Source organism: Henckelia pumila, chromosome 1 (genome assembly GCF_033568475.1).
Source record: "Henckelia pumila isolate YLH828 chromosome 1, ASM3356847v2, whole genome shotgun sequence".
Taxonomy (NCBI): Eukaryota; Viridiplantae; Streptophyta; class Magnoliopsida; order Lamiales; family Gesneriaceae; genus Henckelia; species Henckelia pumila.
This window is the reverse complement of record NC_133120.1, coordinates 78743557-78759966: the sequence shown is the minus strand read 5'-3', so window position 1 is coordinate 78759966 and position 16410 is coordinate 78743557. Positions and strand designations below refer to the sequence as shown.

General features: G+C 34.9%; 1 protein-coding gene and 1 long non-coding RNA gene across 3 annotated transcripts; one reads left to right on the top strand and one right to left on the bottom strand.

Moving 5' to 3' along the window:
* Window positions 1–7836: 7836 nt before the first annotated feature.
* LOC140887809 (uncharacterized) lies at window positions 7837–9169 on the bottom strand. Its single transcript, XR_012152018.1, has 3 exons — window positions 8882–9169; window positions 8729–8806; window positions 7837–8612 (listed from the first exon to the last, which is right to left on the bottom strand). It is a non-coding gene; the product is annotated as an uncharacterized lncRNA (long non-coding RNA).
* Window positions 9170–11864: 2695 nt separating this feature from the next.
* Window positions 11865–16362, top strand: LOC140875463 (uncharacterized). Of its 2 annotated transcripts, none has more exons than XM_073279150.1 (5): window positions 11865–12029; window positions 12759–12814; window positions 12928–15249; window positions 15335–15425; window positions 15585–16362. In XM_073279150.1, the coding sequence occupies exons 1-5, from the start codon at window positions 11918–11920 to the stop codon at window positions 16199–16201; spliced, it is 3198 nt and encodes a 1065-aa protein (XP_073135251.1). In that variant the 5' UTR covers window positions 11865–11917; the 3' UTR covers window positions 16202–16362. The 2 variants fall into 2 exon arrangements, with proteins under 2 accessions (XP_073135251.1, XP_073135250.1); XM_073279149.1 differs by having other exon boundaries at window positions 12756–12814.
* The last annotated feature ends 48 nt before the right edge of the window (window positions 16363–16410 follow it).

Sequence of the window (16410 nt, the reverse complement as noted above, 5' to 3'; positions counted from 1 at the left end):
AGAAAGGAGTTTCGTCTAGTGGTGATGATTCTTCTGATGAAATTTCTACTGACGTGGCTTCTACTGAGAAAGAGCCATCTAGTGCTGCTGTTGCTGATGATACCACAAAGCCATCCACAGAGGCTCCAACTTCTACTGATGAGGAAATTTCACTGGCCACTTTCATGGCGAATATTCGGAAAACCAAGGCTAAACCAGTTGCACCTTCACAAGTTCCATTTGATGGTGATGAACCAGATGCTGAAATGTTGCAAGAGTTTGAGAATAACCGGCCCCAGGAGTCTGATAGTTCATCTTCTTCGAGTTCTGAGGAAGAAGACTATGAGCATGCTGCTTCTGATGGTTCTGGAAGTTCTGAGGAATAAGCTTCTGATGACAGTGTTGCCAACACTGATGACAACACTACTGCTGAATCTGACTCTGATATTGATCCTGCTAAGGCATACAATATTCAGTTTTATTCAAAGGAATCTGCTGATGAATGGGAAGCTCTGTCTGGAAAAGACTGTTGGGAAGAAAGAAATATTGATGAAGTGTCTTTCGAAAAGCAGAACTTGGTGACTTTCTTGAAACAGCAGAATTTATATTCTACTGTCACCACTGCCGGACCATTTTCAAGAAGATCTGTGTTAGAATTTTACTGCAATCTGAACATGAAGACTGGAGATGAAGAATCATTTAAGTTTGGAAGAGTGTACATCCGAGGAAAGGTGTATGATTTTACTCCTGTTTTGATCAATGAGCACTACAATACTCCTGATATCGATGATGATGCAGTTACTGAGGATATTGATCAAGTGACTAAAGTGATCACTGGAGGGATGGTTCAAAAATTTTCACTGCACCCAGACAGGTTGTCAGCTGCAAAGCTTACTTCTTTCTTTTCTGTGCTTCACAAAATTGCGATCAGGAATTGGACGCCATCTACCAATACAACAGTGGTAACTAAGCCACAAGCCCTTGCGCTGTTTTCCATTGGTACTCAAGCTCCTTTGGACTTTGGTAATTTGGTGTTTGAAAATATTATGACCTTTCGAGAAGGTGGTTGGAAAGCAACTAAGTTTCCGTTTCCTTCATTGATCTATGGTATGCTGGAATCTCAAGGCTTTCAGAAAGAGGATGATGAAGAGCTGTTTGGAGGAGATGAGCTTATCAAGATCGCACCTGGTTTGCTGAAAGGAAATAGGATGATTGATCTACCATGGACTGGTGCTGTACCCAGTGTCGCCAACACTGACTCTGTTCCACCTATGACCATTCATAACACTGCTGTGATTATGTTGAATGCTACTGCTATTCACTCTCAAATGGCTCATGCTGAACAGAAAATTGCTCAAGCCAAAGCTGATCTCGAGTATTATGAAGCCTTAATGGCTGAGTACAGACTTAAACTTGGACTACCAGGGCCCTCTGGACAAAAAAGGGGAGTAGGATCAAGTGCTGATCAAGCTGAAGAGGAAGCTGTTTAGTTATTTGGTTTTAGGATTTTTTTTCTTATCCTTATCTTTTATTTTTGTTATTTATTATTTTGCTCTGAGTTAGTAATATTTTTCTGAGTTGATTAGGATGTGCTCCTTATTACTCTCTGATATGATATTAAACTATTTGCTACTCTGATCTAGTAAGTGTTGAGAGTTGGTGTTGCCAACACAATCACACAACACTGTGTTCTGAGATGATTAAATTCAGGGGGAGCTTTAGTTACATAAGATAGGGGGAGTTATTTGCACTTGTTTGTGTGTTTTGTCCAGAAAGGCAAAAAGAGGGAGTTTCAAAGATCATGTTGTGCACATGTCTTTTAAATTATTTCCTTATTACATTCGATTTCTATCTTTGGGGTTTTGCCTTTCTTAGACAAGTATTAAAGTTGGTAATATTGATTAAATCTGATACGAAATATTCAATATCTAATGATATTTTGTTTCTCTGATATGTAGGTTCTTATTTATGGAAATAATTTGAAGTTCTATTTAAAGGAGTGCATAGGATCGATCAAAGACGACAATCAAGAATTAAGATAGTGAAATATAGAGAGCAAAATACATAGAGAAAGTGCTGCAGAAATTCTAAAGTATTGAAGATCAATCGTTGAAGAATTTCTGAAGTGTTCATCGCTACTACACTGTGTTGCCGAGTAGTGTTGAAAACACTGAAGAACACACGAGTGAAGTGTTGTTCAGAAAGTGTTTCTTTGGGTTTTCGTTTTTCGGCTTAGTACTTCCTATTGATGTTTTATTCTAGTTCTTACTAGTTTTTAGAAGTCTTTTATTTTCTCAATTTGTTGAGAAAAATAGTTTTTCATAAAACAATCACTAGTTGGTTTTTGTAAATTGATTTTATTTTTCTAATGATTATTTCACCATGAGACATCGCGCAAGTACTTGATACTTGTGCATAATTATCTATGTTATTGTTTACTTTTGCTATTAGTTAAATAATCTGCTGCACAGTGTTATCGTGAAGTGTTGACAACACTAACAGATAACACTCACTCAAAAAGTTTTCTGGTATTTTTGTGATTTTAGACTGTCCAAACCTAACAGTGTCCCTTCACTCACTCCGCTGGCCGAAGCTTGAATGCAATATGTAATGTCTATGTAAATAGAACAATTACGATTTTTCTCTATATCAACCTTCCGATCTCCTAAAACTCGTATAAACTTTTTTTTCGCATTCTTCAATGAGAGGCGAAGGTTCAAGTTCTTCATCACGAAATGATCAACTTGTCGAATCTTTCAACATCTCCATTTAAAGACTGAGAAAAAGATGTACGAAGACTTTATCTTTGAAAAATGTTTACATGGATGAAAATCGATGATATATAAAGAACATATACCTCCACGGAGAATATCATACGTCACAAGACTGGCGTCTACAAAGAAAAAATTTATGCTCAAGATGGGCACTTCAATTTTCGGAGATCCGTTTGTTGTTAGTGAAAGAGATTAAAGCTCTTAATTTAATCACCACCTCTGATGCATTTATTAAGTCCACATACAGACCTAGTCTTGTTCTTAAAAATAAGTCCACATGCAGACCTGATGCAAATAGACCTCAGACTCAAAAATGTTAACCTTCGATAAAAAAAAATTAAATTTCAATAAAAAAATCAATCAAAAATTAGATAAAAAACCTTTCTAACCCTCGTAGACAAGGTAATTGATATCTTTATCGTTGAACGAGTTAATTCACTCGTTTGCGATTGAAAAATGCGACATCTATTTGCCGAAATAAAAACAAGATCAGGTCTGGATGCGAACTTAATAAATGCAGAAGAGATGATTGAATTAAGAGTTTAAGATCTTTCATTATTAACATTAAAAGAACATTTTCTGACTTGAAAATGTCTCCGACAATGGTAGTGCCGATCCTGAGTATAAATTTTTTCTCTATAGACCAATCTTATGACGCCAAACATTCTCCGTGGAGCTACAGGCGTTTGTACATTTTCAATCTTCACCCATGTAAACAGCTCTAAAAGACAAAGTCTTCGTACATCTTCTTCCTAGCCTCTAGGATGGAGATGTCGAAGGATTCGATAAGTTGATCCTTTAATACTAAAGAACTTGGAACTTTCGACTCCAATTAAAGAATGCTAAAAAAAAGCGTACAAGAGTCTTAAGAGATCAAAAGATTTAGATTTGATTCAATGGTATCCGGATGGTATGTTTGTTAGACAACTCCAAATCAGAGAAGGAAATGACATTACTAGGGGTGAGAAATAATATCCAAATGTCGAAATACAATATATATCATATCGAAAAAAAATCGTATTTATCAAAAATTTCGGTATGGTATATGAGGTATTTCGGCATTTTCGATATTGGTATCGGTATACGTTTTTTTATAAGTTCGGTATATAGGTATATACCAGAATACCGAACATCATAATTAAATTAAATATTAATTAAATCGGTATAAACGCTATAAGCGATTTAAATTTATGGTGTTTTAGTTTTTTTAAATTAATGTCGGTGTAGATGGTATTATTTTGATATCGTATGAAATTTCGGTATTCTGAAATTTTTTGGGAAGAACGAAATGGAATTTATGTTACCGAAATGTCGGTATGATATCGGTTTTTTCGGTACCGAAATAATTGGCACGGTATGAGGTATTTTTTTAAAAGATAGGTATATCGGACCTATGGGTGGACACGAGTCGGTTTATTCGGTTTTCGGGTTATTCGGATCGGGTAACCAAACACTACCCGGTAGTGTTGAAACTGAATAAGAATGAAATTACAAATTTAAATAAACAAGCCGATCGAATTGCGTAGGTGGAGGAAGAGCCAAGAAACAAGGGCAGCGGCGAACTCCAGAGATAAAAGCTTCGAACTCCAGGAAACCGATCAGAGCCGAGGAAAAAGGAACTCGAACAAGGGCTTCGGCGAACTCCAGAGATAGATTGCTTTGAATAATTGAATCGATGGTGTCATTGTGTGTGTATTATCGTGGATGAGTGAACACTCCAAGTACCATGGAAAAACAGGGGCAGCGGCGGCTCTCTTCTCCTCGAATCTCACTTGTTTGTTGCGTCTAGTCTAGGTTGCAAAGCTAATGGGCCATATAAAATCAACAAATATTAACAATAACGGACTAACAGGCAACATCCCATATATTTTTTTAATATTATATTATGTTATATTATATTATATTATATATATAAAATAAATGGATACCCGATCGGGGTATTCAGGTAGTGTTTTACTACCCGAAACGAATAAATATATATCGATTTCGGTTATTACCCGAACTCGATTAAATACCCGTTCTACCGTTTTAGCCATCCGATCAGTTTTGAGTAGGAACTCAAATAACTCGATCCGATTGCCAATCCCTAATCGGATTGAACCAGCCCTAGTATTACTTTTGTAAAGGATGTTAAATCTCAATTAAAGCATTTGGATTTTGGCTTCTGATATTTCATTTCTATCAATTTTTTGGTTAATTTATATTTTTTGTTTTTTGTTATGGACGTAATTTTACGTGTTCAAATTTAGATGTAGATTTAAGTATGTTAAATAAGATCATATTCGTTATAATAATAACTTATAAATATAAAAATTGTAAAGAATACATTATAATGAATTATTAGAACATTGATCAAGAAAAAAATTATTGTTAATCAAAAATATTTGGGGAAAATATTCAAAGTAATCTAACTAAAACAAACAAACAAAATAAATTTGTGTAATTATTACTGATTCTCGAATGCAAAAAGAATAATGCGCTTGACGAAAAATATCAACCTAGCTCATGGGTATTATCCCATGGAACAAGTGTATGCATCTTATTTGTTCAAATCATGTTGGTCCCATATAATTCAGTGAAAACCACATGATTTGAACCAATTAGTGATTATCATCTACTCCATGGGATAATACCCATAGGATAGAATCTAACCTACCGTGCTTGACATACTAATTAATATTCTCTTTTAATATTATTATTATTTTATTGCGTTACTATATTCTAATATATATCATAAGCAATAATAGTGGTTTTTGTTGTTGATATCATAATAATGATGAATTGAACAGGCGCGCTAATAAATATGCGTCTTTTCACTCACTCCCAGTAATGTCATTTCCTTCTCTGATTTGGAGTTGTCTAACAAACATACCATCCGGATACCATTGAATCAAATCTAAATCTAACAGTATAAAAACTAAAAAAATAAAGAAAACTAGAAATAAAAAAGTGATTTGGGCTTGTAAGAAACAAAAGCGGAGATGAAAACGCATGATCCGATGTCTATACACAAATAAGACTCCTCTAATATTACCAACTAATTTCATACAGATGGAAACAATGTAAGAAATAATTTTAACATTGTATTTCGAAATATTTGAATATGAATTTGTGTTAGGAGGTTTCCATAACTACACCATATGTAATTGTTGAGCATCTTAAATATATTTATATATTTTCCTCAACTAAGATAAAAGATAAATAACGTCTATAATCATTTTTATATTATTCTTGCATTGAAAAAAATAATAATTTTATAAGTTATTGTAAAAAATTAATACATCGTATTTAGGTTTATCCCTTGTCATTACAATAATAACCTGAGAAAATTCAAATTTGGGAAATAATATTCCTAAATATCTATTTAAGCTTTATTGGAATGCGCATGTCAAGATTAAACTCGACTGCTATTTTGAGGTAATCGACTATGAAACCTTTCTTCGTCATTCCTATCTCGGCAACAAGCAAACACGAACCCATAGAAAATGGCAGAGAAAACGTTATTTTAGTCAACGAGAAACGCTATTTCTCCATTCTATTTTTGGAAATGTCACGTTGGATATTCAAATACCAATCCATGAAAATTTTAATCTTTTCCAACGATAGTTATTTGCATCAATTACCCTTGTAAAATATTGAAAATGCGCATTTCTCCCCTATGAAATTTTAATAGTCATCTTCAACCCCGACCTTTTAAAAAATTAGCACACTCGCCCCTTCAGATGGGTGATTATTGCGCACGCACCCCTCATGCAACTAAACAAAAATTTTAATATTTTTTTGCACCAAATACCAATGTGAAATATTAAAAATACATATTTAACCCTTTTAAAAATAATTTTTAAATTTATTCAACTCATAATACACAATTTTTATTAAAATGTAATTATAAAATATTTAGTAAACACTTTATTTTATTAATTTTATTTTTAATTTTTAATTTATAATGATTATATAATTATTTTTAAAAAAATATTATTATTTTATCTTGTTATCATTATTTTATTAAACTTTCTTCTTGTCCCCAACTTCTCCATTAAAAATACATTCAAACAAGATTTAAATACCTAAAAATACCAAAATATTAAATCAAAATGATAATTTCATGCATATTACTTTTCAATTTAGGATTATAGATTTTTGAACCAAAATCTAAATTTTTTAAAATGCATTACAGAATTTGTATTAAATAATAATATAAAATATTTATTAAAATCTAATTATATAATATTTTTTCAAACATTTTTAATTTTATTTTATTATATTTTTTATTTAAATTTATAATTTTTAATTAATTTATTGCTAAAAAAATTATTATTTTATCTCGTTATCATTATTTTATCAAATCTCTTTGTGTTTTCAACTTCTTCATTAAATATAATTCATAAATAATAAATAAGAATTTAAATATCTAAAAATACCAAAATATTTAACCAAATGATAAGTTCATGAATATTATTATTTTGATTTATAATTATAGAAGCATGTTATTTTATTATTATTTATTACAAATCGTGCAATACATATTCTCGAAAAATTTAAATATTGGTTCAATAATATATAATCCTAAATCGAAAAAACAATATGTTAAACTTATCAATTTAGAACTTTAGTTTAATATTTTAGAATTTGAAATTATTTAAATACTTGTTTATGAATGCATGTTTAATGAAAAATTTGAAAATACGAATTTAATAAAATAATGATAACAGGATAAATTAATAATTTTTTTAAAAAATAATTAATTAATGATAATACATTTAAAATAAAAAATAATAAAACAAAAAATGTTTGCTAAATATTTATAATTGAATTTTATTAAAAATGATATATTATGAATTGAATAGATTTAAAAATTATTTTCACATGAATCAAAAATGCATTTTTAATATTGTATTTTGTGCAAAAAAAATATCAAAATCTTTACCCAAACCAAATGAAAGGCGCGTGCGCAACAATCACTCATCTGAAAAGGCAAGTGTGCTAATTTTTTAAAAAGTCAAGGTTGAAGATGACTATTAAAATTTCACAGGAGAGAAGTTTGAAATTTTAATATTTCCCGGGGATTTTAGGTGCAAATAACTATATCCAAAGATACATCGAATAATTTTACACTCATATCAAATGTGTTACAGTCTAAGTAAATATCAACCAATTCCGACTTGTTTGTTTCTTATATCGACGTATTTAAATTCGCCTACAATGCGTAGCACAATATGCAAACATTTTGAGCAGTATACCCAACAAGATACGAAGGAAAATTGATTTATACCTTTGAATTTGTTGATTTCATCTGATTTATACCTTCGAATTCGTTGATGCTTTGGATGACAGAATCCTTGTTTGCTGGCTGGCTTTGTTCCTCTCAAATATTGAGATTCAGTTTGATATCGAATGGACTGGAATATGGTTCGATTAGTTGTAATAACTAACCAATTCAAAAGATCTAATCACAGTGAGAGATCTGCCATGGAAGGAAACAAAAGCAAAGGGCAAGAATAGAGAGAACGGAAAAAAAAAATTACAACGCACACCCGAGAGGATAGTCGGGAAATCTCCCGTACCATCTCCCCTCCAAACCAAAAAACCCCCCTTTTTTATTGAATGAGCGACCTGCCATGCGAGCGCACCCATCATGACAAAGGTCAACAACGACAAACGATCACCTCGTCTCTCTAGGAACATACAAACCTTATCCTCCCCTCTCCTTCACAACAAAGCACATAGATACTATCTTAGCAATAAGATGCACTCATGATGCAGTCTAACAGTTACTTATTACTACTCCAGGCATATCTGAGAAAGTCTGAATCCGTCGAGAGAATTCCGGTTCAAATAACATCTTCGTCGAATCAGGATCTAATACAAATCAAGGCACCAAAAAAACAAAATCACGTACTTCAGACACAGACAAAGAAAAGTAAAAATAAGAATCATACAACACGAAATCAAGGAAATCCGAATTGAAAACTCACCAGAAGCCATGGACACAAGGCTCCGAGAAAAACGGCCTTCGCGGCATAGAACTTCATCGATACAACCATAAATCACCTCTGCATAGGCCAAAAATATATTAATATATACCGTCATCAAAGACTATAGATACTACAAGAAGATCCATAAACTACCTTCATCGGACAGTCGAACTCATCGATCGAAATCAACAACGGAGCCGAAAAATGGTCCGTGGAAAGTATAAAATCGTTGGAAATCATTTGGCAAGCCAAAATTTTCAGATTCATGATCGAAACGTAGATCGTCGCACGATCTAACAGAATATGGAAGAAATTTTTACAATAGAGGATCAAAGAAGCGAAGATCTAAAGAAAAAAAGAACGAAGTAACTAGCTTACGAAGGCTTCATAGTAAGGCGGCGATAAGAAGAAGATAGCAACTTCCAAGGCAGGTGATGAGGAGCTGACAGAAAGAGGCATAATTTATTGAGGGGGTCAGATGATCCAACGGCTATGAATTACTTGGTCGGTGATATTTGAGCGTGTGGATACGTTATGTGTGTAATCGACGGCTGGGATTGGATCCCAATGAGAAGGAAATTTCTGGATGCGAGTATTTGACGGGGATTAGACTGATCGAATCGAATGAATCGGGTTTCGAGTTTTATTCTAACCGGATTCAAGATTATTGCCTGACAATTTATTTATCCCGCGTATGATTGGTTTTTTAAGAACTTTGCGAAATCCACAGGCCGGTAAACTGTACCAATTTGAAAATGTCATACTATAATCCACCCACTATCCCTGGTATTACGAAATCTATCCTATACAGTGAGGTAGATTGCACTTTCTTGACAATTCTACCCTTTGCCCTAGAAAAGAAGATTCACATTGCTCACACCATTTATTTCTCCATCGAGGACGCATCTATGTTTTTCAGGAAGGTATGACACTCTTCCCCTTCCGTTTTTGAATCAAAGGTTTAAACGATGATCTACTACGTTTTCGCCAAGAAGAACATGCGCATACTGCGCTTTTGAAATAGTGCATGGATTACAAATCTGCATAACTACTACGCTGTGGGTTGGAGACGAACTCTGTTTACTGTGCAAACAAGTGTACATCATGGAAGATATCTTGAATGTTTCACCATTTGAATCACCCGAACCAATCAATCTGCCCTTTTCTCAAACACTATTTTTAGATGTAATTTTGGTACATGAAGAAATAATTTGGTAACCATAATGTGTGTTCCACGTACACATTATTAATCTGATCACATCTACATAGCTCAGTAGTCGGTACATGGACTAGCTCGATGGGTAACCCACTGGTTTTTTTTTCGAAAATAACCCACTGGTCTTGAAATATAATCCTATGTCCCATTTTAAAATACAGAAAATCCACAAGTTCGAAAAGAAAAATATAGAGAGAATCCATATAATTTTTTTTTTCAAAAATACTAATATTTTTGTTCATAAAAGAATCAATAGATACATAATGTGCGAGCCATAATGATACATTACCACGTAAAAATTTGTAACTAGAGACAGGTCTCAAAGCTCTACGAGCTAATTCATGCGTCACACCATAGACATTCCTACGCGGTTTTGTCGATACTACCCCATTGGGACAGTGTCCAATGAAATATCTAATGGCCCATATTTTCTATAAGCGAGATGTTTATATATTTCGCGTGTATAAAAAGATAAGTTGTTGGATCTAACATATGAGCACTATAGACCGAACCGTCCTACGCATATGATTTAGAGATAACAAAACCGACAATTGAAAACAAGATAGAATCTCCATGATCACATCCCCTCCACACCAATATTCTCCACGGGCTAAATGACTGCACACACCGCCTATCAAGAATCCTAATAAATCACATTGGATAGTCCAACCTGCAAACAAAAATTCATCACATCTCGTATATATAGCAACTAGCTCCGCACCTTTCACCGAACCCGAACTCCAAATTCCACGAGACAGCTGTTATCATGCAATTGAAACCAGAGCTAATAGGGATATTTTTCCCGACACTTGATGGAAGATCTGATACCCACTTTAATCGAGAAAGATATTACGTGAGGTTATGATATGTAGATGAGAATGAAAGTTGAATTTTTATGGGATAATAACTGTGAAAATAATAAATGAAAACAAGGACGGATGATATAGAATCGAATCAGTTGTCATCTCCAAGAAGGGACAATATTGATTTATTTCTTTTATATTTTTTTTCAATTTAAATTAACAATAAAATGAAATGATATAAAAATAAAATAAAAAATAACACAAAAAAATTTATATACTTATCTCTTTGTTATTCCCTTTTAGTAATCTATAATATTAAATTTTAATCATAATAATCTTTATTATTATTTTGTAATTTTCATTCCTTTTAGACGCTATTTTAATAGTTCTTGTAAGAAAATGAGATCTCCAGTATAAACAAGACCTTTTCTACATGCAAAGCTTTTAAATTGACAACTATTAACCCATGCACTTCTCCATTAAAGACAGTTAAAGTTGCCAGTTTGCACAATAAATATAACTTTTACACCTCACATGCTCCGTTACTTCCAATTCAAAGCGCTCTTATCATCTTCGTGCAAGATAATTACATGGCAGCTCGAGCCTCCAAAATGACGATATATAGAGGAATGCTATTTTTAAAAACAACTATAATTTCCTCAAAAGTATCGAATCCTTCCAATTTCATTGATGGGCAGTGGAATTTGTGACCAAGAAAGCTTTATCCCTAAGGCTTGAATGAAAGCTCACCCTTTGTCATGCTTGGAGTGCAATTAAAGCAATACTTCCAAGTTTCACCCAGACCCAACCAATCCCCCACACAACTCAGTTAAAATGTCTCTACTCCTAATAAACCCTCACATGATGTTACTCTGTAAATGAGAAACAGATATTCTAAAAAAAAGTACATAAAAAATGATCTAATGTGTGTATATATGTGTGTGTGTGTAAGTGTGAAGTGTAATGTACACATCAATCTCATTTCAATTTCCTTCCCTAACAATCCATCTCACCCAACACTGACAGAACCTTCCCACCTAAGTGTCAAGAACAAACCTCCAACACAATCAAAGCATATATTCCACCATTTGATATACTCAAACTCTTCTCCAAATCTAGTCGAGTTTCTTCGCAAGTTCATTTCCCAGCAGGTGTAAAATAAGAAGAAACATGGCAGCAAAATCAGATTTTGCCCAGAAGCTGCTCCACGATCTTCGCGTGAGGAAGGAAAGGATGACCGCCACTCAAAACTCAAAGCCGCGACCAAGCCAAACGTCTAGAGGTAAATTGTGGCAGATTATGTGCCTTGCATGGATTTTTTTTACAATCGATCTGTTTCCAACAAGCATGTTCTGCTATATGAACTCATGCATCCATTCAGGAAGTTGATGAAGAAACAAATCTTCTCGGCAGGATTTCATCCAACCGAAGCCAAAAATTACATGAGAATTTAAAAAAACTATAGCAACATTCTGTTCAAATGGTTCGAAACAATATTTTGAACTGTAATTGCATTTTTACCCAAAAAGGAAACTCAACACTAGTCATTAAATACTCTTGTCTCTTTCATTGGTGTTATTTCTCTCTTTTGCTTCTGCGAATTGAGAGGAATAGCAGACAAAGATAAAAGTATCCCGAGGTTACAATGGCGGCTCTCCAGTCACAGGGTAGATGATTCTTGGATGTTCTTCGATAAAAAAAATTCATATTTTCATATAGGATCGTTTGACTGTAGCAAGATGTAAGTCTAGCTCATAAGTGGTAACACAAAATATATAATCTTTTTCATTCTTGTCAAATTGTGGGTTCACTTGTATTTTCGAATCTAAAGTAGTTTCTTAATGACATTTGTGTTTCTTTGATGTTCACGAAATTTTTTTTGGATATTGATCAAGTTTCCAAGCATGCAGTTTGGCTATCATTTCCTTAGCTTTTTCACATTTCCACAAGTGTATTGGATTTCTCTTGTGTTTATTCTAAATTCAAATCTCTCTTGTCTCTGAATCAGCAGATACACCAGGAAATCCAGGCCAAACTAATAGAGGTGCTAGACAAATAAATGGATATGTAAGTTTTGATTATACCGCGACACAAACATTTTTTTTATTTTCGCGATAAATGAAAGTTACCTGGAAGTAGATGAACCAACTCATCTACTTGGCATTCCCCACGTTCTGCAGGATAGTTCAAGAACCGGGAGCTCGACTAGAAGGTCTGGTGGAGGCGCCAAAGCAATCAGCACCGCGGAATCCTCCAATCAGATTGTTCTCTACAATGGAGGCAATAACTCAAAACAAGTGAGAGATCTTTCTATGGCCATAGCTTTCGCCTTTGAGAATGGTGGAAAGCTAAGCAAGATTGGCACTTCTAGTAGCAATCCACTGGTGAATTTTTTCCATCGATTCTCTTGGGGATCAACGGAAAGTGGGAAGATGGGTATAACAAGTTTCAGCAATAATAGCTATTCAACATATCAGTTTCCTAATGTCTCTCAAGTTCATATAACCGAAATAGCTAAAGGAGTGCAAAATATACACCAGATTTTAAGAGCTTGCTCAGATGGCCTTGCCTTCGAAGGGAACTCTATTGAAATTGGGAAGGAACTATTGAAAGGTGCCATTAATTTGGAAGAGTCGTTAAGAATGTTGGTGAACTTGCAAGAAGCTTCAAAGTACACAAATGGGACTGAAAAAAAGAATCGTATAAGGTTACTTGACGAAGATGACGACGATCAAGACAATTCGGATGCAACAGCAAACCAAAAGCAACTGGTTCGACCGAAGTTCTCCTTTGATAAGACAAGAAGGAATTCTCCTTCTGCCCAAAGAGCAACCAAAAGTGACACTCACCGGCATCTACTGGCGTTATCATATCTGGATGAGGCTACTAATCGACCTGTCTGCGACTCCAAAATGGTTCTTCATAAAAGATCTGCTAGCTGTGTCCCAGATATTGGTAGCCATTCTACGCAGGTGAAGCCAAGAAATCATTTAAGTTCCCCACACATTTCACAAGAAAAGGGAAGAATTTCAAATGTCGTCGCGAAACTTATGGGACTCGAAGAACTTCAACAGAAGGACAGCCCCACATGTGCACAAAAAGAACTGAGCACTAAACCAAAGGAGAAAAATGAAAAGGACAGGAAAGTTTCAGGCAGAAATCCAAAGTTGCCTGACCCCTTCAATGGAGACTGCAAGAATGGCGTAGTCCTCGGAGCTGAAAAGAGTTCACCACTAACGAACAACTCGGTACAAATCAGGGATATGAAGTTTAATCTCAAGGCTGAAAAGAGTCAAGAAACACCATATGGAAACTCCAAATTGAAAACTTCGGTGAGATATCAGAAAACGGCGAAAACAGCAGCAGTTGGATCGGATGCTGTGTCCGCAGCAAAACTAGGAACAAATGAGATGAACAAGCAAGAAAACCACACAACTCAACCAAATCAAGTAGCCAGATCTCAAACTTTCCAGGATAAACAGCAAAACCAAAATTATTCAGAGAAAGAAGAAAGTAAAATTTCAGGGATAAGCAAAAGCAATGTACTTCTCTTGGATAACAAGCCCCATCAGAAAGCAAAACAAGACGGTGTATTCCTCAAAGATGATGACAAAACAGGAGAAAATATAGAGTTCAAGGCAAGATCAAATCAACTGGAAAAGATGGATGCAAAGAAGGATCTCCCAAGCAATCTACGAAATACACAGGACAAACATACAACGTTTCAAACACCGGAGTCTAAAAAACCTGAAACTTCAGAAGACAAGAAAGTGCAAAAAGAGCATTCATTTATCCAACAAAATTTAACAGCCAAGAAACACAAGGGGTGTCAAGAGGAATCCATGACATCATCGAAAACCAACCAAGGTTCTACAAATACGCATAAGAAGCAATCAAGTCATAAAACTACACCCGTGAATGGGATATCGCCGACGAAAGATCCACCAAACAACAGGTATCAGAATGATCCTCACATAGTTGAAAATCACAACAGTGCGGCCAATCAGGAAGTGATCAAGAAAGAAGATCGAAGCCATTATTTATCTCCAAGCGAGCCAAAATGTGATGAGGCTCAGGCAAGTAATAGTACCCCAATTTGCACGCAGGAAAAGCCTATTGCTGCATCAGCCACACAAAAGAAGGCCAATTCCAAGAAACTTCAGAGAAGTAAAATCCCTCAGAAGATAGAAGTAATGACTAAACGGAATGATAACGTCAATGGATTGCCAAGGTCATCGAAAAAGTCAGCTAACTTGTTGCAAGATTTGAAGCAACGCCTGCAAAACAAAAGTAACAGCACCAAGAAATTGGAGAAACAAATGGATTCCCAGGTCAGAGAAGGAAAAGTAGACACTATGATGAATGGGCCATCAGAAATGAAAACAGAACCATTAAATCAGTTACACAAGTTACCAAAGGAAGCTGATCAGACGACGACACTGAGCTGTTTGGCGGAAGAGGACTGCCAAAAACAGAACACATTAACTTTAATGAGTGACATTGTGAGCCCAAGAATAACTTTATTAGAATGAAATTACATCTCACCATTGTGAAATGCTCACCCCTGGTTTCATTGGTATTTTGCAGATTGATGGTTTGCTCAATGATCACCAGAAAGTGGAACAGCTCAATACTTTAAGAGATGAACAAGAAATCAACCAGTGCGATCAAAGCAGTGGTAAGTATACTGTATTAGTTTCCAGTTCTTCTAAAGTAAGTTTGTTTTCCCTTTTCAAAAATAAAATCTATGTTCTCAAAGATTCTGTTACTCTACTTAGAATTCCTGCAAAGCAGGCTGGATTCGTATTTTTGATATATTGTTGCCATAACTTTCCAGCGGACCTTAAAGAAAGCATTGTCACAAGAGATCTATCCCAACTTTCGTGCAAACAATTTTCAGAGTCATGGAGACAAGAGCAGCTGACAGAAGATGAAAAGGATCTCAAGGAGATACTGATAAAAAGTCAGCTGTTCCTCAATGCTGCAGAGGCACTTTTCAAGCTCAACATACCTTTCTGCTTTCTTCATGCTGAGGATCCAAGTGTCGAAGTAGCGAACAAGAGGCTCGTGTTGGACTGTGGATATGAAGTCATGAACAGAAAGGCAAGGAGGCATCAAGTCACACATCACCCCTACACGAACACTACCGCAAAGCGTGCTACACCAAGGTCCTTGGATGATTTGGTCAAGATACTGTGCAAAGATTTAGAAGTTCTAAAGTTATTCAGCGGGAATCGGACCGGTGAAGCTGATGTAGCAGGCTACCTATGTAACATGCTCAACAGAGACATCCATAACGACGAACCGGATGTGAACAGCATGTGGGATTTCGAATGGAACAAAATGATGTACATGTTCCCTGAAAAGGAAGATGTCATAAAGGATGTGGAGAAGTACATGCTGAATGGATTGCTGGATGAGATCAGCAGCGATCTCCTCCTTGTAACTGTTTAGGCTTGATTGGTGGAGTATAATGGTTTTGCACAAATACAACAAATGAATGTAACACAAAACAAGGGAAAGAAAGGAGTGGCAATGCAAACACTGAACTAAGTTTCTGCATGGCTGGTTTGTAAATTTTGTATGTACTAGTTAGTAGTTACAACAAAATCCAAGAATACAGAGGAGTTTTTGCTTATAAAAATGAACCAAATTGTTTCTGC

Excerpts from the sequence above, each read along its gene's own strand:
- LOC140875463 (XM_073279149.1), top strand. The coding sequence starts at position 11,918 with ATGGCAGCAAAATCAGATTTTGCCCAGAAGCTGCTCCACGATCTTCGC. Across the intron at positions 15,250-15,334 it reads TAACTTTAATGAGTGACATT|ATTGATGGTTTGCTCAATGA; the intron begins GTGAGCCCAAGA and ends GGTATTTTGCAG. Across the intron at positions 15,426-15,584 it reads CCAGTGCGATCAAAGCAGTG|CGGACCTTAAAGAAAGCATT; the intron begins GTAAGTATACTG and ends ATAACTTTCCAG.